Raw genomic sequence first — 26,587 nt, forward strand, 5'->3', positions numbered from 1 at the left:
CCCTCTACAAAATCTTGTACAAGCTGCCTACAGATAGAATATCAGTTGAAACCGTAAACCCATTTATAGCTGACAACAAGATTAATGACTTGTCCTGCACTGATTTCCTCCTATTAGCTATCAGTGGATCTGTTCCATCTGTCATTTTACAGGAAAGAGGGTAAGAAGGAAAAAAAAAAAGCCAGCACACACCATACAGACTTAATTTCTCAGTGACTTCTAAATTGGACTTGTCATAAAAATGACCTACTTACATTTAGTAACTACACCTTCCAAGTGGATGATATTGGGGTGGTCAAATTGTCCCATGATACTGGCCTCACTCAGAAAGTCTCTCCTTTGTTTATCAGTGTAACCAGCTTTTAGAGTCTTGATAGCAACACAGATCTCTCTTTTTCCTGGCACTTTGAGACGTCCACTGCACACTTCACCAAACTCCCCTTGAAGAAAAAGGCACAAGAATCCATGGTCAGGAGCCTGAAGCATGCACTTGTGTTGTCAAACTGTAATGTCAGTACATTTGGGAGAACTGTCATACAAAAATCATAGGATCACACATTCCCTAAAAGCAAATTTAAAAGTGTATTTACGGGAAAAAATGCAAAAGTTCTGGCACTTACCCACACCAATAACTTTTTCAATCTTTATGCAGGAGGCATCAATTTCTTTGGCAAATTCCCTCACAGCTTGGTTTGGATCCTCATATGTAAAAGGATCCACATATGTTCTAACACCTGCAAGGCAGAAATGTTTTATTTGAAGTCACTGATCTACATGCTGCTGAACACAGAACATATGAGACTGAAGCCTTAATGATATACAACAGCAAAGAGAGTGTACAATAAAAATGTACTGTAAGCCAGGAATGACTGATAAGGAAGGAAGGACTTAAGTATTTTTTCCCCCCAGTACAATATTTTAAAGTGTAAACATTTAATATTTCCCATTATTGATGTAAGGAATCAGGCTTTTGCCAATTAATGAGCTCCAGAAATCACAGCCATCACTAGCATAACCTGTCAGGGACCTGGGAGACTAAAACACCAAATCCCTTTTTCCTATGGGAGCCAGGGAATTCTGAGCTCAGGTCCTGGGTTTGGTACATGGAAATAACAATAGGATTCAGTGCTGGAAAAAAGGCAGCAAAGTTCACACTCCCTTTCCTGCAGGATTGCCTCTGGCCCATTCAGAAACTGCTTTAGCAGAGTGTTGTGGGGAAAAACCTTGCCTAGAAATCAAGTGGCTAAGAACAGGTATCTTTCAATGGGAAGGAACAATGTAAAAACTTGATAAACCTTTCTCCCCTCTGTACCCTCAAAACATTTTCCCCAGACACTTCTATTTTCCCTGTTACTAGAGTAAATCAATTTTGAAGCAGGAGGGGAAAACAGAAACCTGTTCTCCTCAAGAGGAATGCAATCCCTTATTTCCTGAGCACCAGAACATGAGCCATGTTTCACAACCCAAACCAAAACCCCCAAGCCCCAGGGCCTTTTTACCTTGGTTCAAGTGCTTCTCCTCATCTGCCTCTTGCTTGGCCTTGCTGTACTTACTGCGCCTGTCAGGACAAAGCACAGCAGTGAGTGCACAAGGAGGATCTCGCTCTGCACCCAGCTCAGCTGTCCTGACCTGCAGAGACTCGAGCTGCTGGCACCTGCCACAGCCATGACACAACACACAGCCAGGGCAGGAGGATCCTCACACTCCCCTGCGTGATATTGGCATCAACAGAGCATCAAAGGAAGCACAAATCTATTTGTATCTCAGCTTTTAAAGAAAGGAAAAAAAAAAAAAGTTTGTGCTTCTGCCACTTTTTCTTCAAACTTACTTTTGAAATTGAGAGCCCAAATTGCTTTTTATCCCTACCACATAGGGATTCAAATGCTACACGGAGGTGTTTTGGTAGATTGACTTTCAAACATCATTAGGCAAATGCCAACATCAATACACTTATTTAACTGCAAATTTAAAACTGGAAACAAGTCTCTTAACACAGAAATCGGGATCTCAGCAGAAAAAAAGGAAGAACCACCAACCCTGACCATCAAAAACTAAGATCCCAAGGATTTTGCTTATTCTTTAAATCACTGCTTAATTGAAGGGGCTGAAAAACTCCTGATGGCAGAACTCTTCTACTAACTCTCTGAGCTGGAGGCAATAGCATAGCAGAGTATGTTAATTCTATAGATTACTACTTCTACACCTACACCTGTGATACTGTAGTCTAGTTATGCATTTAATTACTTCAGCTTTCAGCTCCAATGGACAAGGAGCACTACAAAAAGCTAACACCAGAAGTTAGTCCATTAGGAAGGATATTTAGGATGCTCAGCCAAATGTGTAGGAATTTGAAGTCGCCCAGCATCCAGTGGTATGTAGATGCAGAGAAATTATTTGGGCTTTACCCACCCATCCTTGAGTGTTCAGAACCAAGCACAGAGCAGACACTGATGGAGAGAAGGGTTTACTGTTGCTTACTCTCAGTTTGCCTGTTCCCAGGAAATCCAAATTTCCCAGTCAGACCCAGGAGAGCTGACTGGCAAGAGGCTGGGGTGGAGAGCAGAGGGAAGGCAGAAGGAGAAACCAGCCTGGAGAGCAGCAGGGGAGAATGGCACTGCCAGCAATGTCCAGCTGCTGCCTGGAGTGGGGCAGGGGACAGCCAGGCCTGCCAGGGACACCAGGGTGACACTGGGTTAACTAATAGGCTGAAAATGGTGAATAAGGAGAAGAGGAAAATGGGAGCAGGTACAACAAAAACCTGTAAGATGTGAGTTGAAAGGGGTCAAAAAACTCACAGGTAACAGGAAGAAAAGACACAACTGAGAGCCTCACTTGCAGCAAATCTCCCTGAGTCCTACCATACCTCTCCTGTCAGCAAAACCCCTCTGCCCCTTAGCAAAAAGCATCTCACATCCCACTCTGCACCTGCCCTGTGGGGAATGGCAGCTTCCCACTGCTGGCAACTGGGAGCCCATCCCCAGCCCTTCCCTGTGCAGCCCTCGGGCTGGGTCATACAACACACTATGCCAAGAATAAAAAAATACAAATTAACCATTAAACAGAAGGAAAAAAGTCCTGTTTGACATGTGACAACAACCTGATCTTTGAACCAAGGGTCACAGCTCCCAGCATTGACAGGACTTGTGTCCAGACAGAAAAAGCAGGTACACATCCAACCAAAAACCAGAGGGAGCTGCTTCTCTTGGAACACAAATGGCTCCAATCACAAGAAGAGCATTATTGAAACCCACACTGGATCCAAACATCTACTTAAACAGTTTATTTGCCCAGCACTGGTATAACAGAGCTGAGTGAAATAATGGGATGATGTTCTGCTCCCAGCTGCTGAACTGAGTAAGAAGGAAGGGGCAGCACAAATCTCACCCAAGGCCACAAAAGGCCAGGCCAGCTAAGGGGACTGCAGAGATGGTTTCAGGTATTGTACAACTTCTCTCAGAAGAAAGGAAAATAAAGGGAAAAAGAAGATTCTGCATTTTAATCAGGATCCTTTAAATTAATTTTATTAATGTTCAGGCACAGATGGGAAATACAAAATGCAAACAGACTTTGCATGAAAGCATTTTAAGTATGAAAAAAATTCTCTTTATTTTATTTTTAAAAAGTTCAAGCACCCTCACAACAGATTAAAAAATAACCTTCCCCCACCAAAACTTGAAGGCAGCAAAAAGCAAAGGGAAACAAAGGGATTACTGTTCAAGCAATGTAATTGTAGCTTATTAAGTTTAAATAATACCTTCTAAACTAACTACCTACTTCCACCTCTCGCCGTGTCACCTGCTGACCTCTCCTGCCTGGCTTTGGGCAGGACACTGCTGTGTGCCATTGTCCTGGAGAGCAGCCCAGGAGCCCCAGCCTCTGGGGCAGCTCACCTGAGTGGCAGAAGGGAGCCTTTGTCACAGATCCGAACCCCCTAATTACGGGGATTTGGGCAGTGCTGATTAAGTAGCCGGCATTCAGGAAAAGAACACAGGAGCTTTCAGGAGCTGCAGGGGTCAGAGACAGGCAGAGCTACAGGTGGGGCTGGTGATGAAGAGGAGTTAACAGCGGGGGGAATTAGCAGGCACTGAGGTGAAACAGCAGGACCTGGTTGCCATGGCCCTACTCCTCCCTCCTCCTTCCCACACCAAGAGGGGATGGGGGGCTCAGGAACCAGGCTGGCAGAGCACCTGCTCCAACACCACCGGGAAAAGGTGGGCAAATGTGTCAGCAGAGCAAAGATAAATCAATCTCTCAGCTGGAAGAATTTCAGACAGACGCTTTCAGATGACCAGAGGATTTGGTCAGACCATCTTACTACACACAAGCCTTTTTAGAAGGTGTCTCTCTCTGTTTTACACTTCCCCAAATCCTTTGCAACTCGTTTTGAGATGCTGCAACTTCCCTCAGCATTCCTTCAGAGCAGGGTTTAGGACCACCCACGCCCTGTCCTGCCTGCTGCTCCATGGATGTCCCCATCCAAACCTCGGGAAGTTTGCAGGAACATTAGGCAGATTGCTTCTCGCATAGCAGGACAGAGCCAAACAGCCTGAGCTGCCTGAAGGCAAAGTCCTTGGACTAATTCTGCTGGAAAGATGAATTTTGGGATTTGAACAATGTCTTGAAAAAAGCATGAGGCTAAATTATCAGTAATAACCCAGTGTTCAAAAGTGGGCACCCACAGCATATGCCCTGTTCCCACACTGGCTCATGGATGCACAGAGGCCATGTCTGCAGGCCAAAGCACAGGCTTGATTGTACAAATATGACTTTCAGGTCATGGTTAGATTACAAAACCTTCTCATGGGGACTCTCTGGACAGAAAAGCTTATTCTCATCTGAAGTAATTTTGTAACAAAGTATAATTATTTTGCTATTAACTTCTGCTGGCGTAGGAACATCGTGAAATATCCCCAAAGTCCACACCTCTAAATGACATTGTGATGGTGGTTAAAATCATTAGAGTAACAGGGAATGTTAAAGTAGATTCTGTTTATTGAGAGCTACTTCCAGCTACTGGAGAGCTGTGTATTAAGGGCTATTAATTAGCAAGGCACCATTAGTATGCACAGAGTACTTTCACTGTCCTAGTATTTCATTCATCTTGCTCTCTTTCCCCTTCCAAGGCCCCTCTGAGAGGGACCAGCACAGAGCCAGGGGACATCCCCGAGCCCAGGGCCACCAGGATGTTTTATATCCATTGCCACCAGTGCCTGGACCAGGCAGAGCCAGGGGACATCCCCGAGCCCAGGGCCACCAGGACGTTTTATCTCCACTGCCACCAGTGCCTGGAGTGGCTGTTGTCCCTGCTGCCACCTGCTCTGAGGTGCCTTTGTGTGACTGCACACCCCTGGGCAGAGATAAGTGAGCAGACAGCCCTGGGCAGAGCTGTCTGAGCCCAGCAGGTCTGTCAGTACCTGGCTCCAGGCAGCCTCTCCTCTGACAGCTTTATGGCCGATCCTAACGAGAATCAATACCAGGGCAAGGGGTTGACAGTTCATTTTCTAAAGCGTGATCCATTGAGGGCCAATCACCAAGCAGTGTTTATCAGCCTTGGGAAGAGACATTTTTTTATGGGGGGAGAAGGGGAAGGAATCATCTCAAAGCAGCTCGACAGGCTCAATTCTCCAAGGTGGCGACTCATAATTAGAAATCCAATGTATCCTGCTATCAATCCTACCTTAAATAATAAAGTGATCAATAAAAGCAAGAGGAGATTAAGTCATCAAGCTCAGTGATGCTATTTTCTGTTGCAATGGCTTTTAATAAACCTGTCTCTCCACACCACATTTTCATATGTTCTGCTCGTCTTTGCTCTTGCCAGCACGGAGGCTTTGAGTTGAACACCCACAGAAAGTGATCACAATGCATGTCTACTTTCCAGATATTACAATCATAGTCACTTAACTGCTCCCCAGGACAATTTAAAGAGAGCAAATGAAGAGGAGTTTGAGTGCATTTACAGCTGATGCTATTAAACTGACCAACAGAGATTGACAAAATGTGCATCACTCAGATCCCAGGCTTCAGATGCAGTAATGATACAAGCAGTTTTATCTCAAAATTACACTGAAGCAAGATCATGCTGATCTTTTTAAATGAGATTGAACACAAAGATGAAGACAGAAACACTCACACTGTGTTTCTGCTACACTGTCCTCCCACTCACAGAATTGTTCCTGATGCCTGGGTTGAATTTGGGAGAATGAACAAGCACTTGGTGAAGATTATGGTGCTGCATTGATGAAAATACCCATCGATCCAGTTCTGCTGTGTTACTGCATCTGATGCTGAATGACTGTGGCTTCCATTTTGCAGTCATACTCCCTCACACACAGGAAGGACTAGTACAGACTCACAGACTAGCACAAAAATCACCAGCATAGCAGTCTGATGGCTTAGTTAACAAAACTGCCATTGTTTATTCCCTGTCTGTCAGGAGTCAGTCCAAGAAAATCTACTGTACCCATACCCATTAAACTTAACTTCAAATTACACTAACCACAAATCTCTAGCTGGCTTGCTTCTCAATGCCAGTTATTGGAATCAGCTTTGCATTTGAAGGGCAAATAGAGCTGGAACTATTGCCATTACATCACATGCTGTTTGGTACTAACGTCGAGAAGATCAAAGCTACACGGGAGAAGGCTTGTAATGCAAATGTACTGTTTATGATGCTAATCAAAGAATTTAGCTTTGTTTGGAGGAGACAAAAAGCTGCCTGATGAAAGAGAGAGAGGGAGAGAGAAGCTTAAGTTCTTACCTCCTGCTGATGACAAAGGCTGCAATGAGAATGACCACAAGAACAACACTGCCAGCCACTGAGACAAGAAGCACTGTGGGATTGGTACCATCGCCAATGATGGGGGAAGGAACTGAAAACAGAAAAGGGAGCATTTGTGTCAGACAACCTCAAAAAATCAACCTAGGTAGCAGTCAATGAGCTCAATGAGCTTTCTGGCTTATGAAGGCAGTTTAGAGTAGCACTCACATCTACTTCCAGGCCTTTATTATATAGTCATTTGACACAATTTTTCCAACTGCTAATGAGCTGAAGACATGATGCTTGATAATTATTTGGGGAACTTCAGTTCACCAGGCACAAGGACTCCTCCCCTCCAGTGCTGCTCAGAGGGTATAATGACTAATTTTTTTGCCTTTCTAATTGCTTTCCACACTTCTTTCCTCCTCCTTTTTCTTTCAGGGGGCCCAGATGATCACTCCAGAGTAGGAGAGTAATTTTAAAACGTCTACTCTCTTCCTGATGGATTGTTTTCAGTTGTTAACATCCTGAATGATATTGCCACTAACTGGCATGACCTTCACTTGATTTAAGGAGACCTATATGTCCGAAATAAAATAGGTTTGGTCACAGTGCCTTTCTGCCACTGAAAAGCAAACATTTTGGGGGCTAAATCTGCATGTTTCCTTGAACAAAGTGAAAAGCCTTACTGACAACATAGTTTGAACATTCTTGTCTTTATATAACTGTCTAAAGAAAAGTGCAAGTATGGAAGCTGATGTAGGACACCTGACTGATCTGTGTCAATAGCTTGTAAAGGAGAGTAACAGGGTTCTATTCTCCTTGAAATAAGATATTCCAGAAATGTGCAAATGTCTGCTTTTCAGAAAACAAAATCTCTGAAGCATCAATGGCTTCCAAGTGCTTATGGAATGCCTATTTCCCTATACCACAGTGAAGCACTGTCACTGCTAGAATCTACAATACAATGTGGAATTCACATTCTCTGGAAAAATCCCTTTGCCCAGGATTTTTCTCCTAGGATGCTGAGAAGCCTCAGAGAAAAAGGAAAACTATTATCTCATTTGCTTCTCCTGTGTTCTGCTCACATGTGGAATGTGTTTGGAGATTGTTCACCCACAGGTGATTGTTTCATTGGATTCTGGTGTGAGTTGTTTTCACTCATTGGCCAATCAGGGCCAAGCTGTGTTGGGACTCTGGAGAGAGCCAGGAGTTTTCCATTATTATCTTTTTAGCCTTCTGGAAGTATCCTTTCTGTATTCTTTAGTGTAGTTTAGTTTAGTATTCTTTAATATAATATAGTATCATAAAATAATAAATACAATAGTACAGCACATCCAAATAGATATCTTGGGCCAGCATCATGCTTTCACCAACAGCCATGTGGCCATGCAGGAACATCTTCTCAGAGCACACACACCACAGCCCAAGTGTGAGAAACAGCTACTCACTTTTCATAGTTTAGGAAGGTTTATTAAACCTTCTCAAAAATACAACAGAAAACTGAATAAAGAAGAAAGGTTACAGCGCCAGGAGCAAAAGATTTTTCCCGCCATGTGCTCAGCCCCCTCACAATAAAGGTTTTCCCTTTTTAACCTTTTAACCCCTCCCAAAGTTCTGTCCATCAACCCCTTCTTTGCTGTCCAGTGGTGGAGATGTCTTCCTCAAATCCTGATTGGAGGTCAGGTGTTCCATAGTGACAAGCCAGCCCGCCCATTGTCCCTTGATAACCATGCCAGGGGGTACAACACAACTATAAATCTATAAAACTTTTCTTAACCTATATACATGATATTTGTCTATTAATTGTGAGAGTCAATCATGGCATTACTCATCTATCACACAAGCATCCAGCATGAAACTCCCCGCACACAGCCCATTATATCAGCACTCCCTGCAGGAGGAGCAGCAGAGGGACAGGGTGGGGATGCCTTTACCTGTGTTGGTGGTGAACTCGAAGGGCCCACTGAAGTCCCCATAGCCTGCTGCTGTCCTGGCCCTCACGTGGAACACGTAGGAGGTCAGGGGGTTGAGCCCTTTGATGTCCGTGTTCCTGGAGGCCGTTTTCACGATGCGATAGCTGCGCTCGTTCTGGTCCTGCCAAGGCAGAGCACGGGGTGATGGAGTGAAGCTGTGAACCTGGAACCCTGCTGCCTTGCCAAAACTGTCTGATCAAAGATGAGTAACAGCAATGGAATTCTCAAAATACACCCTGAGGGCTCCTGCTGCTGGCCTTGCTCAATCCCCCTAGCACCGTGTGCTGCACGGGGCTCTGAGCAAGCCAAAAAAGGAGGATGAGGCAGTAAGTATGATGCTCATATATCACTGATTATTTAAGAAGTCACACAATGAAAACCCTTGGAAAACAGCCAAGCATTCAAATAGGATCCTCTTGATGAACAAGCACGTTTTACTCACACATGCTGGCACTTTCCTTTTCTTCCAACCAGCCAGAAGCCATTTAAAAAAATGATAAAAATATTTTAAAAAAGAAAAGACTTAGAAAATATCTTCCAGAAAGTCCATTATTAAAAATCATTCTATTTCTGGCTGGAAAAATCTATCAGGAAATATAATAATCTAGCTTCCCTGCAAAGCAGATGCCTTTTAATGTATGTGGAAAGCAAGTAAGTGATTTTTTTTTAATAAAAAAATTAGAAGTATTCATGTGCATGTGAGAGACAGCACGCACAAGCAAGAGCAGGTAATTGTTCATTTTTGCAGAGACCCTTCAAAGAAAATGGCTCTTTTCATAATTCCCTACTTGAGAAGTTATTTGAAGGAATAACATCTCCCTCTAACTTGGAAAGTATGAAGAATCTAATTTTCTCTCCTTATTCTCTATTAAAAGCCAGCCAGTCCACGCTATCACTCTAAGCAGAAGCTGTCGGCAAACAGACCTTATTATTATGACTCTGTTATATAGTTCATTATTATACTTCTGTCTATGAAGTAAAGCTAATGTCTCACTTCTGCCCAACACTATTGACTCTCATTATAAATGTGATTGCTATAAAAGCTCAGTTTCTAGGCAGGTAAGAAATAACAAAATAAATTCATACTGTACAGCAGGAACAGCCTATGAGTCTTACTCTTTCAAGCAACCATTCAAGTGCATGAAATCCTTAATTGGATTTTATTAAACTGAATCTATTTCGTTTCAAATGATGGAATCCTATCTGGAAATAAACCACAGTAGAATGGAGTAAAAAAGTTGTGCCCAAGCCCAAAGGAAACTCCTGGCTTGTCCATTTTTGAGCAGTACCTTTTCATAGTATTTGACCTCATACTCCAGGATGACTCCATTTGGCCTGTCAGGTTCCAGCCAAGCCAAGGCAACACTGTGCCTTGTTATCTCCTTAGCCTGGATCAATGCAATCGGGGACGGAGCTGCCAGGAGAAAAAAAACCAACAAAAAACAAAGAAACATTATAAGCAATCATTTAGTTTTGATGAGGAACATGTATTTTTAGTTGTAACTTTCACAACATGAGCACTTTCAGAAATTGTGTTTTTCCTGGGGGGTGAGGGGAAATTAGAAACATTAAAGATTTTTCCTGTTTTCTCTACCAAAATGACATTTAATCTTCTCTAAGAAGGATTGGGTTTGGATGCTGGACAGTACTAGATAGGTGGGTTTTGAAGTAACAACACAGTTGTCTAAGCACTGCAGTGTTCATGAGACCCAGGTAAAAACCTTCAAAAGAGATCATGGTACTTAAAGGATCTCTTATTTTTGTCCTGTGTCATTTTGGTCCACAGTCGCTCTCTTCTTCCATCTCCTAAAATTAACTGATGTTATTCCATTAGCTATTTACTTTAAAGGAACTATGAAGTACCTGAAGTTCCAATCTTGTTTTATCTAAAGCTGAGAAAATATTGCCACTGAATTCAGTAAGGCCAGAGTAAAGCTGAATACATATGAATTTGGGCCCTCCCATTAAAACCAGGAAACTTGTATTTCAACAATCTGAGCCAATTTGTGCCTAATAACTTGCCCTGCTTACACCCAAATCTGTGAGCAGTCCCTGGAAAATGGCCAAGGGCCAGATTCTGGCTTTGGTAGCTCCTTCCCAGCCAACAGGTACCAGAGACTGCTCCAGTGTGTGCCAAAATGGCATCTCCTGACCCTGTCCCACGTGGTGCTGCAGTGATGCCATGAACAGAAAGAGCAGGATTGCACCACCACGGGTAAGGGCTGCAGCATTTTTGGAAAAACTCTACCTAGCAACAAGCTAAACTCCGAGACCCTTTAAACTGTATCTGTGTCAGTAATAAAGGCTGCAATGAAGAAGATAATGGAAAACATCTCTTTGTGCACCGTGCACTGCTTAAAGAGCCCCTGCTAATGCTGAAGTTCAGGTTTCTGACTGGCTGGAGGACAATGCCTTCTCCCTTTGCCTGTGATAGCAGCAGATTCATGGCTGAGCTGGGGAATGGGCTTTCTGAAGATTTATGAACCCGGCTGCCCCTTTCTTGCTGTTGTGTTGCTGTGTGGTCACATCTCTAGCCAGCTGTTATCAAGCTCTTTTGATGCTGACAATAGCTGGTATAAATGGTGGAGTCTCCAGGGATAAAAAGGGACATTCATGAAATTTTTAATCTTATCTAACAAAGCTGTCCTGTATAACCAGAGATTAGAGGTCTTCCTAAATTGAATATATTTCTTCTTTTGTCCCCTGATGCTGTAGCTGCTCTTTTTCCCCCCCCCACTTCCCTTTCTTTTTGTTTCTTTTTCTACCTTTAACTTTGGAATGATGATCCATGAAAATGTTATAAAGTTAAAAGTATCCTTGAAAGAGATATCCTTGAAAACTACCAAGAAAGGCAAATAAATAAAACAGTCACTATAAATGAAAGGAAAATTGAATGTTGAAAGCCTCAAACCTACTTGACCATATCAGACAGTTCTGATGGAAGTGAAAATAACCGGTAGATGCTGCAGTCACAAAAGGGTGTCTCCTCTTGATGTGAAACCATCAGGGAGCTGCTTCCCGATTTACTATTTGACAGTTTGGCATCTCTGTTAGAAATGCCTCCAAAACCTTTATCTCTTTTTTCCTTGTCTGTCTCTCACAGGCAAAGGCAAATACTGAATGACAGAGGAGACTATAAACACACAGCCAACAGGGAGGATCCAGGTGTGCTCCATCAAATTATATCTGTGGCACGACTGCAAACCTGCTTAATAACCTCACACTTCCTCAAGAGAGAATCAAACCTTTTTTTAATTCCCCTCTGCAATAAGAATACTGCTCAGCTAATAAATTAGAAATCAGATTTGTTACCCTAAAACACACACGCACACGCCATTACCGATAAACCAAGCGGAGAGAAATCTGCTTAGTTAATCGCTGCCTCATGCAGGGCAGACAAGCAATTCTTTTTACTGAGAATCCATCACTTATGCTGCTCTGACCTCAAGAACTGTAGAGAGAAAGTTCCCTTTCTTTCCTTTATCCTCTCTTTAACCTCCTTGGTTTGCCATTTCATTTCAGCCAGCATCTATATTGGAATTTAGTGAGTCCTTCAATATTGGGCAGGTAAGTGCTGTATGAAAACACATTTCTTCTCTGTAAAATGGCTATTTGCAGCAGAAGAATTTATATTAACTAAGTCTTCTAGTGAAAGACTCTCAGCTTTATATAGCTTAACAAGTGCTTTCTCACTTCTCACAAAAAATGGACAGCTGATCTTAGGCATGGCACCATACTGCAATAAGCAACATGCTCCTGGCTTCCAGAACACAAAAAGGACCTGTACATCAATTCCTTCATTACTCCTTACACTTTTAAGAATGGCCATATTTTTCCCTTCCTGCCCTTTATATGCAAATTCATCCTCCTTAACTTTTAGTATCTTCTTTTGTCCTGGATTCTGCAGATGAGCCATTTGTTCCTTTGTTTTGACTGCACACCCTGCCTCTCCATAGCTATACAGAAATCCTAAGGATGCCAAAGTCCAACTAGAGAACTGCAAGAAGCTGTTCAGGAGTGACATCCCTGCAGCACAGACCTACAGTGGTCTGTGCAATAGGATGGTGAGCTGAAACTCTGAGGACCTTGAGGAGCTGGACCCAGTACCCAGAGGATACTACAGTTATCCCACTGCATATAATCCTCATTTACCAATTCCCTTTTATTTCTGCAAATAGCCCTACAAATCAGGTTTATTTTTAACCCTTGCTTTTCAGGATCCACCATCTGACCTGAAAGACTGGACTCCTGGAAGAACACCAGTTTCTCCTTGCACATGTATTACCAAAGGACATAAGAGTCTGGTCAATATTGTGCAGGATAAAGAGGATGTCAGCACTGCCAGCTCAACATGGCACTCCAGGCAGCAGACACAGCCTTCTGAGTAAGCTTGTGCAAAATATTTACATTCTTTCTTCTGCCTTTTGCCTTTAAATTGCCTCTTAGGGATGATGTGAAGATAAACGTGTAACAGGTTGTAAAATGATGCTTTGATCATAAGCAGAATAAAAGACAGAATACTCTCTCCTATGTGCGTGGGCTAACTGTTCATTAGATGCATACATTCCTACATAAAACACGTTGAGGACAGCTTGACCAAAAGTAATAATGTTCACAATTAAGGTGTTCACAGTAAGATCCCATGAAACTTATGGAAAGGAGTGGGAGATCACTTCTTCCTTCACCTTTTGCACTTTCCTCCACCCTGCTCCTTTATGTTTGGAAAGGAACAGTAAGCAGTGACTTGTTTCTCAATCATCACTGCTTACAACAGCCAGCTTTCTGCCACACGTGCACAGACTGCACATACCAAGCACCAATTCTACCAGAACAGCCCATTTCACAAAATGAGGTATTTTGGTGTCTAAAAAGGGGTCTCTCCTTGAACAAAAGCACCAAGTGTAACTTTCCTGAGTTCAAAGCTCAGCAGTTCCTCTCCCTTAAAAACCCCACTCCCTACTGATGTGAATGTTGCAATTTTCTTTCATCTACTTCCTCAATAACCTGCCATTAAACACCTACTAGTAGTTTTATTACCTCAGTTCTGAGCTTGCGGCCTACAGAGAGAGAAAGAGCACAGATGTACTACAAAAACTTCACCCAAATGCCATAAAGCCATGTCCCAAGGCTAGCCAGTGCTGAATTGTTGCACTTTTGAGGCACTTTAAAGGATGGCAGAGGCAGAGTGTCAGTTTTTCATTACTGGTTCAAATTAGGAGGGGTGGGGGAATGGAAAGAGGAAAAAAACAGGAAATAAATAGATGCAATAAAGTCTCTGGCATGTAGGCATCCATGAGTGAAAACAGCCCTTTATGAAACTACAGCACATGAGTACTCAGATATCAAAGATACACAATGCCCAGTGTTTTATTGAAGATGCCTTCTTACCCACAGCGGGGTTTACTTTCCACTCCCCATGATTTGAATTTAAATGGATCATGTTTACTCAAGGGGTCTTTCACTGACTGAAAAATATACCCACAGTTTGTACATTATCTCAGCTAAATTCAAATAACATATTTAAATTTAATTACTTGAAGCTTAGGGGTTTTCATGCTTTTCTTTATTCCCTCAATTGCACACAACACTTATTTGTTCTTATCAATGGCTATGCACTTTGTCAAGCAGCAAAATTAAATGCTTGAAAGCACTAATGATGTTACTGTGATTAAGGGTTTTTACCTTCCAGGGTAGATACTAAAAGCCTGCTCCATTATTAATTACTTAAAAAAAAAAAAAAAAAGAGAAAAAAAAAGAGAAAATATTTCTGAGAATCTAACACTGAAGAAAAGTCCTCTTAGAAATCAAAGCAAGAAAATAAAAGGTCTTTCATTAAAAAAATCTTCTCTTGATTAGGACACAACATATTTAAGGGAACCTGGCCCATTTCAGGTTTTCTCTTTGACTATTTACCTTGTAACACTGTGGGCGTTTACATGAGATTTTGTAAATTATATTAGTAAATAATCTCACAGCAGGAAAACTATATACAGAACAAAGAATCAAATACATTTTTAATAATTTCTAAAGGCCCATGCTCTGGACCAGATTCTGATTCTTTTATTCATGCAGGAGGGCATTTTAGTTGACTAGCTGTCACACTGACTTCAAATCGAGGGAAGAGAGAAATGTCCAAGCCTCTTTAGTAACATAAAATTATTTACACAGTTTTACATAAAACTAAAACATATTTATCAGATTAAATTAAAAAGAAGGCAGTTCTCTTTCACAGAATCACAGCATTGTTAGGGTTGGAAGGGACCTCTGGAGATCATCCAGTCCAATCCCCTGCCAAGGCAGGGTCACCTGGGCAGGTTACACAGAAATTAATCCAAATGGGTTTGGAATGTCTCCAGAAGGGGAGACTCCATGACCTCCCTGGGTGGCTGTTCCAGTGCTGCTCTTCCTCATGCTGAGGAACTGCTTATGTTTTAGTTTATGGCCTTTGCTCCTTGTCCCATCACTGGGCACCACTGAAAAGAGCCTGGCACCATGCTCTTGGCACCCCTTTGAGATATTGGTATGCATTAATGAGATCTCCTCAGTCTCCTCCAGACTAACCAGGCCCAGACCCCACAGTCTCTCCTCATAAGAGAGATGCTCCAGACCCCTCATCATCTTTGTGCACTCTCTCCAGTCACTCTTCTTCGTTTTTGTACTGAGGATCCCAGAACTGGACACAGCACTCCAGATGTGGCCTCACTGGGACCAGAAAACATTTTAGCATGACCACAGTTCCAAACATATGCAAAGCATATGTACAAGGCATGTATGCTCATCAAGATAAGCACAGCAAAGGCTCCTGCACATGTGTGAGGTGATGTGCACTCCCAGATTAGATGTCTGTGCACGTCTGAGGAGCCAAGCTGGAGTCTGGCATTCCCATTCCTCACTGTCAGCATGACAGCTACGCCTTCTCCCAGGGACCTGCCAGAGTCTGTGGGCTGCCTCTGTGCTTTAAAAACTAACCACATGCATATTTGGGGCTTTTTTCATTATTCCCTCTGTAAAAGTGGAGCAAACACTTGTGCTAGTGATGATTGGGCCAGGTTAGGACTTGGACAAGGATCTAGAGGCCTGATTGCTCAACCAAGCCACTGGAAGCTTCCCAAGACATTCCCGAGTCCTCTGTCTTCCCACCGTCTGCCTCTCCTTCCCCCAGGAATGACGACTGGCGAGGAACACCTCCAGCCTGGGGAGTGAGACAGCCAAGATCCAGGGCAGCATGTTCACGCTTTTAGTGTTTAAAGCAAAGACTTTAAATCTCCTCCCGTGGAGTAAAGTGCCCCAGGTTATCCACCAACACACCAAAACCCCAGCCAGTGAAGGGAGAAGCAGTGTGACAGCTGAGCTTGGCCTCCTTCTCCCAATCCCTTTAACCAGCCCTAATGCTGCTGATCTGAACTTTCCCTCCTTCTTGCTAGAAATTACACAGCTGAGGGAAAGCACCAGCTTGGCCACAGGATATTCTCACAGGACACCTTCATCCCAAAATAACAGGCACAAGGGATCTTTCCCTTGCTTTCCAGGCTCTGCAACCCAGTCACAGACCTCCGAGGAAAACAAGTGACAGGCTCTCAAACCTAGGGACCAGCTCACATCAGTTGTTTGTAATGACGTGTTCATAAAGAAAGGGGCTAGAAAATGAGATTTTAAAGACTGTTAACACAGTATTATTATGTTTTAAACATTTCCTCTGTTTTACAGTTTTCATTTCTTGCCTCTCCCAAAAGAACCTGTGCTGCAAAACTTGCCAAACCACAAAAGCTGGCTCTGACTTGCATCAAATCAAAAGCTTGAAGGAAAACCCAGGCTCTCAGCAGCAACAAATAGTAGTAGTTGAGGATTATTAGAGGCTGTACTTTTACTACCTAAGTCCAGATTCATTTCTTGGCGACTAGCACTGGCTGCTGAGCATCCACAAAGAGCCTGTGGATTTTCTGGGCTGCACATCCAGTTCTGTGTCACTTTTAGCACAGACTACTTCAACATACCAGAACCCCTCTAATTTAGATGAAAACTATTATAGGAATTGAGATGTGATCAGAATTCCCTGTGGTTTACATCAGAAATGAAGGGAGGATGAAGAAGATTTTTGCAAGCCCAGGAGATGGCTCATTCTGGGGATCAAAGAGGGCCAGCTCTTGACAGCAATACATTATGCTCAGGTACTGGCTCCTCCAATTTTGAAGGCGAAATAATGATGTCAGCTTATGCAATGCAGGTCTGGAATTACTCCAAAGATCTGAATCTGCAACCTACAATCTCAAAGATTGCCTTAAACCAAAGGATTATAGAATCTACATAGCATTTAGCAAGAGATTTGTACTACAACTCAAGCATGGGGTCTGTTTCATCTGAAAACTGCTTGTTTTCTTTCTGCTAGCTTGCTAAGAAATCTTGTTGGCATGTTCTGACAAGGATAACTTAATAGTTGCCAAGAGAAACATGGCAGAATACTGTGTATTTCCTGTATGTACCAATGCCAGTTTAAAACAAACAGGAAAACAAGCCTTTCAGTTGGAAGCAATCTATAAAAATCTATCTGAACATCACAACCACTTAAAAATCCCAGCACCAAAACATTTCTAAATGCTAGAATGATTAACATGGAAGGGTGAACATACTTTGAGCTGTGAGCTGCTCTAGAAACTCTAGAGCTATAAGTAATTTGTTAAGATGGATAATTAGTCAGCAGCTGTCTGACCTGAGCAGGTTTGGAGCCGCTGGTCACAAAGCAAGTCACGCTGCACTTACTCTTCCCTCTGGTTGAGCTTGGAATCTGACCCAGTATAAACAGCAATAAATTTTGTAGCCTAAAGAAGCCAACACTGATGCTCCACTGCATTATATTGGCTTGAGAGAAGCAGAAAAAATGGGCCAGGGAGTCCAGACAAAGAGAGACTGCTGTGGTCCAGAGCTGTCATACTTAGAGGTGGGACCCCAGGACCTGAATTTGGGCGGGACACTTGTGGGAAGGATGTGCTGGAATAATCCTCTCACTTCTCAGCTGCTGGTCCAAGCAAGCACAGACCAGCAGAAACCCCTGATGGTGTGACACAATGTACAGCACCCCTGAGGACAGTGGCTCGGGAGGAGCTGAAAGGAGGAATTAGAGACCATAGCCCCTAGCTATTAAAGCAGATGATAAAGTTGGAAATGGAGCATTCCCCAACAGTTCAAAATAAGTAGTCTGAAGCAAAATGCTCCACTTAGCATCTTTCCCTCAGGGCAGCTCTGCCTCACCCACATGCCCTGCTGTTCCTCCCAGGAAGCCAGAAGTAGCCACCAGAGTTAATTCCTGCCCAGAAATAGCCTGTCTTTCACCCTTGCACAGGAGGAGGATCTGCTGAGCTGCCTTTTGTAAACAAACTACACTCCCCCTCAGCCCCTTCCACCAGGAAATCAAAGCTACCCTTAAAGAAACACCAGCTACCCTGAAATGAGACCCCATCTCATTCTCTAAGCCCTTCCTCAATCAAACAACCATCCACTGCTCCTCCTTCATTGTGCCATCCTCCTGCCCACAGTTAAGGCACGTTTGCACACACATCATGAGTCAACACGCAAGAGGGGAAGAGCTGTTCCTAAATTGCACAGAACCAATGAAATAACTGACTGTGTCTGTGCAAACTGCACTGTATCTGTGCCCTGCAAACCACTTGTTGTGCACAGCTTTCAAACCTCTTACAACAGTGTTTCAATAATCCATAAAACAACAAAAAATAGTGACCCTGCTGTTGCAATAGCCCAAAGGGGCAGCCCTTTGTCTCACAGGGCATAGGACAGCTCTCACCTGATGCCCCATGTCTGTATCTATTAACAGAAAGCCTCATTTCTGCTCCCTGGTCGTTTCTTATACTTACCACCAAGTCACCTGAGCATGTGGTTACCCCAACAGTTATGGCATAAAGGTTAATTCATTATGGGGCAAATGTGTGATTTGGCACCCAAGGCATCTCCTAATACTGCTCTCCCTGGTTCTCACACAGTTACTTCTTATTTACTTGAAACATGGATGTCTAGATGATGTATATACATGTGCTAAGTAACATCCTTTGTCACTTACCTTCAGCATTAAGAATATTAGATTTTGTAAAAAGTGCTGCTTAAAAGCCTTTTTAAAATCCAGACAAGCAGAAGCCTCTGCCCTATTTGCCACTTAGATGCCTTGGAAATACTGAAGTATCTTCTAAACAAAATAAATAAATAAATAAATGGCATGACTCATTCTGCTAAAGCAGCATTCGCTGTTTTAATAAATAGATTTGGCCACATTGCCTCATCCTGGTTTCTGAAGTGCTGCAGTAATAGCAGAGACTTAGACTTTGCCATTTGGGTTTCTCAGATCAATCATCTAAAGTCAGAAATGGCAAGATTCTTGGGGGAAGAAAGTAATAAAATTATAAACATTTTACTCCCACTGTGATCCACAGCTCCAACAGCCACTGCAGGCTGGGCCTGAGCCATGCCCTCCTGAGCCTGCAGCACCCAACAGAACCCAAACCAAGGATTCACTCAACAATAAAAATCACAATTCTCACTTCAACACTTGAGTGCATAAATTGTTTCAAAGCCACCAAAGGTAAGGAACTTCAGCCATATTTAGTTTCAGCTCCATCACACAGAAAAGGCTGGTGCAGAAGGTTTGCATTTATGTATTTACATTTCAGCTGAACAAGCTATACATTTTAATTATAGTTGATATTCAGAGTGCTCAGTTGGAAGTCCAGTGGAGTACCTTCTGTACAAAGGTTAGGTGGATTTGACATGATACCATCTCTGTGCTGTTGAGAAATGCTTGTGATTGAATCAAGGTTTGGGTTTCCTGGGCTCAGGTTAGTAGCACTTTGTGAAGAACACTGCTCTGACAGCCCTTGAGATCCTCATTCTTGCAGGATGCTGCAAAACCCTCTGCCATGCTCCCCCATCAAAGTGTCTCTTCTCCAGGGAACAAAGATACTCTGTGCTGTTGGAAAGTACCACAGAGAATCAGACTACAGCACACTTAACTCACACTTGGAGCTCTCCCACCAGGTCCTTTTACTACAACTGAATTAAACCCCCTTTTCTTCACCCACGACGGGCAGATTTGTTCAGGAAATTAAAAATCATTAATAGACCCAATGAGAGAGAAAAACCTCTGCACACAGTGTTGCTACAAAAAGCAAAATTACCTATGTTTGCTATTCATTAAAAACAAAAAAAAGTGATGAGGTACAAACTGGGGAAGAGTCCTAAGCTTCCTGAAACACATAAACCTTAAAATTAAAATCTTAGTTCATGATGTCAGTAGCCAATTACATCATAGGTGGCACATAATTAAACTTATAAAGGGGTTTCATTATTTTGGTTTTACTCTGGATACTGAAAACCAGTGCATTATTTGTTTTAAAATTGTGTCAATTGGAAAAACCCCAAGTGGAATCAGCAATTAAATATTAAAGGTGGTTGCCTCAGTGTAAAACACTCCAAAGAATAATTGGTTTCCTGTGCAATGCAAGTGCAATTACAAAGTCTGAAAAATTTCAATCCTAAAAATAAATAAATAAAAATTTGAAAAAAAAATTAACCTTGTGTGGTTATGAGGATGTTGACCTGTACAAAGACCAGCCAGATTTATGTCCTGGAAGAGTACTGAGCTACAGTCTGGGCAAATAAAAGCCCATGGAAACAATAACTTGTGCAGCAGTCAAACAGACTGGTCTGTATCCTGAGTTTGGACCTTCATTTCCAGTCCCATATTCCAGCAGACAGGATGACACTGCCTGACCTCTTGCAAAGGCACCACTGAGCCTGCACCCCCTGTCTGGAGAGCCCACAAACCCCTGCAGCTCCTCCAGGACTTCCCTTGGCTGCTCCATCCCTGAGTGCCCAGGGAACTTGAAAAACATGGGATTTCACACCCAGCCACTTACACATTCCAGTCACTTTCTGCCTTATTTATGTGCATGCACAATATCCTGATAAACTATAAGGGAGGCTGTGGCTACTCCATCTGCATTCCCTTTTATGCTGGGAAGATAAATTGGGGCTGATTCAGAGGACAGATTTAAAGAACGCAGTCTGTTACCAAGACAAGCACAATCTTCCCAGGGAGCCCTTGTAGCGGGTTGTCTCCAGATCATGCCTTGATTTGTTTGCTAAAATAAATGGGACAGCACACAAAACTCAATTCATATACCAGACACCTCTTCCAGCCCACTTTACTTTCCTATTTTGCTCAGTCAAAACTGTCTTGTTCTATTATCTCGCAATAAGACCACTTAACAGCAACATAGAAAATTAAAAATAATAAAGAGATCATTAAAAATTTCAGTGCTTTCCTTTTAGCCTTTGGTAATCTGTGGAATTGGAAGACATTTATATCCAAAGCACATTACAGTTTAAGGGTTTTTCTGACTGTAATAATCCATGGATACTTTCAATAGATTTTAATACAGACAAAACCAAAGATATTTTATGGAGCAGTAGAAGAATTTAATAAAAAAATCAGCATCAGTCAATTGTCTTTTTAAGACTAGGTGATAGAATTCGATAGCAGGGATAAAAGTCCTAATAAACTCTGCAGGAACAGTTCAGAAGGCTGAGACAAAAGCTATCATTTCCTTTCAAATTAACAGTAGGATTTTTCCATAAGGGATGGTTTGAAATACAAATAACCACAGGAATGAAATACAAACGCTTGAGCTTCCTACACCTCTTTTGACTGCATTTAAAAAAGTAAATACAAAACCGTGGTCAATTTTGTTATCACCAGTTTCCAAACCACAATTTTCAGAGACCCTGAATCCATTCTCAGAGTGCACTCCAAGTTCTGGGACTCTAGTTCTTGAATTTAGTAATGAAGACAGATTACCTTAATCTAAGGAGATGCCATGAAATCCTTCAAGTGGATGCAGAGAGAGGCTCCCACTTTGTTTGGGAGGGGAAGCCCACTGGAGCCCTGCCACGATAATAAAGCGCTGCCTGCACACCAGTTCACACGTGGGGCTAAATCTGAAGTGACATTTCTCAATGAAAGAAGCAGTATTCACTCGTGTGCTCAGCATTTTGATGTCCACCAGAAGCTGGCAAACATGATTATAGGGAGCCAGCAGGCATGCCACAGCTCTATTTAGCCCTCACGGTTTAGCACAGTGCTATGCAACACATAAATAAAATATAACGGGCTGCCTTGGGACGGCATTCTGGGAGTGGGATTTCATACATATGGATGGACTTGACACACATTTCACAAAGACAGAATATCTGAACCAGAATGGGCTGCTTCACCCACCCTTTGGGGTCAGTTCAGCATCCTGCCCTCCAAACTATGAGCCAATGCAGAAACTTTTGGGCTTCGGGGACTAGCGATGTTTATTTGTGCTACTCTGCATGGCATTTTAATTAGTAACTGTGTGGATTTAAAAACTGTGAATGGACACACAGGGGCAGTTGTGCAGCCTAGTTTTTGTGTTTCTACTCTCTCAAAAAAATCCTGTTTGAGGACATCAGCAGGGGGTTAATGGAAGCTTTGATAAAGTTCTCCGAAGCCTTTTATTGTTGCTGAACTACCGACTGGACTCTGCTGTCTCTCTGGCTGCTTTCCAATTTATTTAGTCAGCTGCAAAAACAACTAGAGAATCTGGAAGCCCATCTAAACGTTTAGTAGCCACAAATATTCTTGGGCAAATTCTGCTTCCACATGAAAATATTTCTGTGCCAGTTATTTAAGGGAAGCGCTCACACTGATCGTCAAGCTCCATGAATGGGAAATGTCAGTTTGCTGCCAGGGAAAGTGAGCACACAGTTAAATAGTCCAGGGCAAATAAAAGCTGCAGGACCACGTCTCCATCTCTGTCAGTTTGGTAACTATTCATCTGTACCAACATCACTGAGACTAGAATTTTATTCCTCTTTGAAGTAAATTTCTATGATTTAAATATGATCAACACTACCCAATGATGAAATTAAGCATCTCTTTCCCTAGGAGGGTGTGTAACTAACTTCCATTTTCCATAGCAAACCACAAGATCTTTTAAAAAATGTGACTAAACTTTTATTTAAATGCTGCAATTACATCTTGGCTCTATCTGACATGCAGCTTGTCTAAGCTGTTCACTGAACCCTGAAGCTGGTTATTTACTAAGGATCTTTAGAAAGCACTTTTTTTTCCTTCCGACCAGGACTTGTATCCCCCACCTTGAATACAAATTCATGGAAATGGGTGGTGCAGACAGCTTTGCCAGAAAGCAGGCAGTTGTTATTTTAATTATTATTTCTTTGTGGAATGCTGCAGTTACCTTAAAATAATAATTTAATCCTTCTCAACAATAGTTTTCCCAGTTTTGTTTTTAAGACGGGAGCACGTATGCCTATAACTACACATTTATTACAGACCATCAGTTAAAGCCTCTGCAAGAACATGAAGTTGTTAAGAAGAAACTCCCACTTGCATCTGCCAGCTTGGAGAAGCTCCTTACTCAGACACTTAAACTTACACACGTAATTAAACGTGCAGCAGAAGAAACCTGAAGCAGTCAACACATGGCATCTTTAAGTCCCTGAGAAATCTCATGCTCATTGCTGAAATTTGCCCATTCAAAAGTATCCCCTCCACTGTTCAGTTCCACCCAATTCCCAAATTTCTAGCACTAGGATCACTTTTCTTTCTAGATCTCCCACTGCATTAATATTTGAAAGATCTGTGGTTTCCCAAAATACACCACTGGGTTTGCAGCAGAAATCTTCACAGTAACTCATCCAATGTAAATCTTCAGATGTCCAAAGCCAAAACACCAGTCCCTTTGAAAGCCAAAGCAGGGGAAGAAAAGGCAGGTGAAGAAAAGGCTGCCCTGCACGTGCTGGCAGGTCACCTCACTGATCAGGGCAGATAAAACCCAACAACAGCAGGCAGCTTGTCCCAGCCCTCCTGCTTGAACAATGTGCAGGAGGGATCACTGCTCATGTCTAGCAGAAAAACATGAAGCCTTAGAAACCCCACTGACTGGAAATGAGAAAAATGCATATAATTACCCTGGAATTCTGCAAGATGCTGTAAGAAATCACTCAAGAGTATCATGCTCATGGATCACCCCTTTTCCAAGTCCATGCTTATTTTGATTTTCTTTCCTACTGAATTCAGGCTTGACACAGCTCCATTTGGGGAATAATTTGCTGGTCTATCATCCTTAGTACAAACACCTTAAAGCAAAGTAAGAACACCCCTTTGCAGCTCCCTTTTCCCATTACCCTGACGTTGTACAGAAAAAAGAATGCAGCTGGTAGTATCACACACACTTCCCATGCTCTGGACAGCTGGCACACATCCAGATGTTTGCCAAGAGATTATTTTAAATCAGGTTTGTTGGGAAGTGGGTGGCCGGGGTGCTGTGACTGTTTATACACACCCAGATACGTGCATGAGTTTCCTCACGGGTTTGTGTGCCTGAAAAAGGACTACTGGAACAGGCTATTTGTATCCTTTGGCTGCAGGGAACAAGTAACTGGAAAGGGTGGGACTGTGCTGGTAGCAAGTACTTAGAATAAAAATAAAGAACTAAATTGACTCTTGGATGCCTGTGAAGGCTACAGGCAGACCAGCTGTGGCCAGCATCTGGAGCGCCACTTGCTCCTCTGCTGGGCAGTGCCATGAACTCACTCACCCTCCTGCACCTCTCCCAGGTGGGCCATTGAGCTGGATGTCACCTCAACACCCTCCAAAGGTCCAGAGACTCCTGAGGAACAGCCTGGCCCAGCACCTTAAGCCTTCCTTCCACAAAACCCCACAGCACAGCCCCATCCCCACATCCAGGAACTCGGCAGGGGCTGGGCTGCTGAGCTGATGTGCACGAGCATCCCCACAGCTTCAGCAGGCACCAGGGAAGGGGGATGCCAGCACAGAAAATGACTGATTTTGCCAGCTTACACTATTTCATAGGGTCTGTGAAACTGTGACACGAGTGCATGATGAATTCTGTCTTCACATTCACAGAGCTCCTTTGCCGGCTATTTGGAGATGAAGTCTTCCTTGGGGTTATACAGCCCTTCAAAAATTATGTTTCAACACAACAATAAACAGCTCTTCACCAGGACTGCATTAAAAAAAGGAACATTTCTTGCAAGAGCTGAGCATAAAACTAGCAGTCTGAATGACTACAGACCTTGCAATTTTTAAAATCAAAATTAACTTCCTTCAGCACCTCCCTATCGATAAGATTTTTAATATGCACATAAATATCACCACACATAAAATCAAAAAATGTTATGTTCATTCTCAGCAAACAGAAATTATTTACTATTACTTGTATTGAAACCAGGATTATACTCAACATACGGGAGCTTAGAGAATCAGATGGATTGATCAACCTTCACAGTAACAGTTAATTTTATTTTCCAGTAGTAGTTTAAGGGTGCTCATGCAGTCACCTAAAGAAATCTCTGTGACTGAAATCTACTTAACAATGTCTTTTGATGTTTCACTATAGAGCAATTCTTTATGGGTAAGTTATAAATATCCAGGAAAATAGTGCATTGAAAAGAAAACACTAAAATCCCTTAGCTTTCCTGGCCTTGGCATGCATTGCTTTTGATCTGCCTGAGCAACTATTATTTTTTTGACATGAGGAGTGCACACTGACCAAGGGCAATGTATGTCCATGAATTTTTACTGACTGCAAATGCAGCTCAGCACAGGCTAAACCACACTGGCATAATGTAAGACCTTATATGCATTTTCTGTGCTGCTCTGTACAACACATGAGGAATGCTAATCAGCATTTGAAAGGAAACGTGGGCTTTCAAAGAAGACCCACCAAAATGTAAAATGGGAATATATATTCCCCAACCAAAAAGTCCAGTGGAACTTATGAGTCATAACTCCCAATTCTTTCCTCCTTACCCTTGCCATTTCTGACTGAAAATACCATCATCCTCAAAGGATTGGGATCTTTCGGGTTTGGGTTTTTTTTTCCTTTTAGTAAAGGAATTAAGAACATAAACAACAAACAAACCTAAAGGCTAAATAAAACTGAGTAACAGCTGACATTTCCCTTCCCTGCATGGAAAGTCAGTATTTTGGGCTCACCACAACTGCAGCCTGTCCCAGAAGAATACCCAATTCCCATGGATCTTGTCGGGGGTGCTGAAATCCTGGTGGCACCGTGACCCATTTTAGCTCTTGCCTGGAAAGGGCACGGAAGCACTGCAGGGCTCCGAGTGCCAGTGCAGGATTTGGGGAGCCCACAGGAGAGGGGCAAGGGCTGCAGCACTGCCAGCCCCCTGCTCTGCCAGGGATGGGGCAGCCCTGGGACACTGAGCACACAGCTGCACAGGCCAGGAGAGGGGCACTGCACACACACAGGGGCGAGGCACAGCACTGACAACAGCAGCAGCAAAACCAGGACACAGAGCCCAAGATAGTCTCCAGAAAGATCATTTCTTGATCTTGAGCACAGGCAGCTTGAAAACATCCAGGGTGATGCAAGGGGAGAAGAAGTAAGTTTATTTATACACACTGTATTTTCATCCTAATTGGCACATGCTGCATCCATCCAGCTCTGCTGATCCACTTAAGGAAACACAGAGCCCAAGGTAACCTAACAAGGTAACAAATCACCAGGCAGTTTGTTTATTCAGAAATATCAACTGCTTCAACTCCTACAAGCAAAGGAGCAAGCAGGACACCCATCCCTCATAAAATGCAAACAAAACAAAGGGAGCCAAGCAAGCAGGAAAATAAGTTTGGATTTTAAATCTCATTTAAGCCTGTGCAGGCTCTGCCCCCCACACCACTCCCCTGCCTTATGAATGCCTTCAGCATCCATGCAAAAACCTTGTCCCTGTGGCACTGCCCCCACAGGGGGCCTGA

The 26,587-nt window shown here is 42.8% G+C and overlaps 1 protein-coding gene across 3 annotated transcripts in view; it reads right to left on the reverse strand.

Annotated features, from left to right (window-relative positions):
- Nucleotides 1-26,587, reverse strand: part of EPHA4 (EPH receptor A4) — a 105,180-nt gene that overhangs the window by 18,422 nt on the left and 60,171 nt on the right. For all 3 annotated transcript variants that reach the window (XM_054639255.2, XM_077183844.1, XM_077183843.1), the window contains exons 6-11: nucleotides 10,026-10,150; nucleotides 8,698-8,857; nucleotides 6,761-6,872; nucleotides 1,500-1,558; nucleotides 621-734; nucleotides 255-440 (exon numbers count right to left, since the gene is read on the reverse strand). In XM_054639255.2, the coding sequence (XP_054495230.1) occupies nucleotides 255-440; nucleotides 621-734; nucleotides 1,500-1,558; nucleotides 6,761-6,872; nucleotides 8,698-8,857; nucleotides 10,026-10,150 (756 nt within the window). The remainder of the gene's footprint in view (nucleotides 1-254; nucleotides 441-620; nucleotides 735-1,499; nucleotides 1,559-6,760; nucleotides 6,873-8,697; nucleotides 8,858-10,025; nucleotides 10,151-26,587) is intronic.

The sequence above is a fragment of the Agelaius phoeniceus genome, chromosome 10, assembly GCF_051311805.1.
Source record: "Agelaius phoeniceus isolate bAgePho1 chromosome 10, bAgePho1.hap1, whole genome shotgun sequence".
NCBI lineage: Eukaryota > Metazoa > Chordata > Aves > Passeriformes > Icteridae > Agelaius > Agelaius phoeniceus.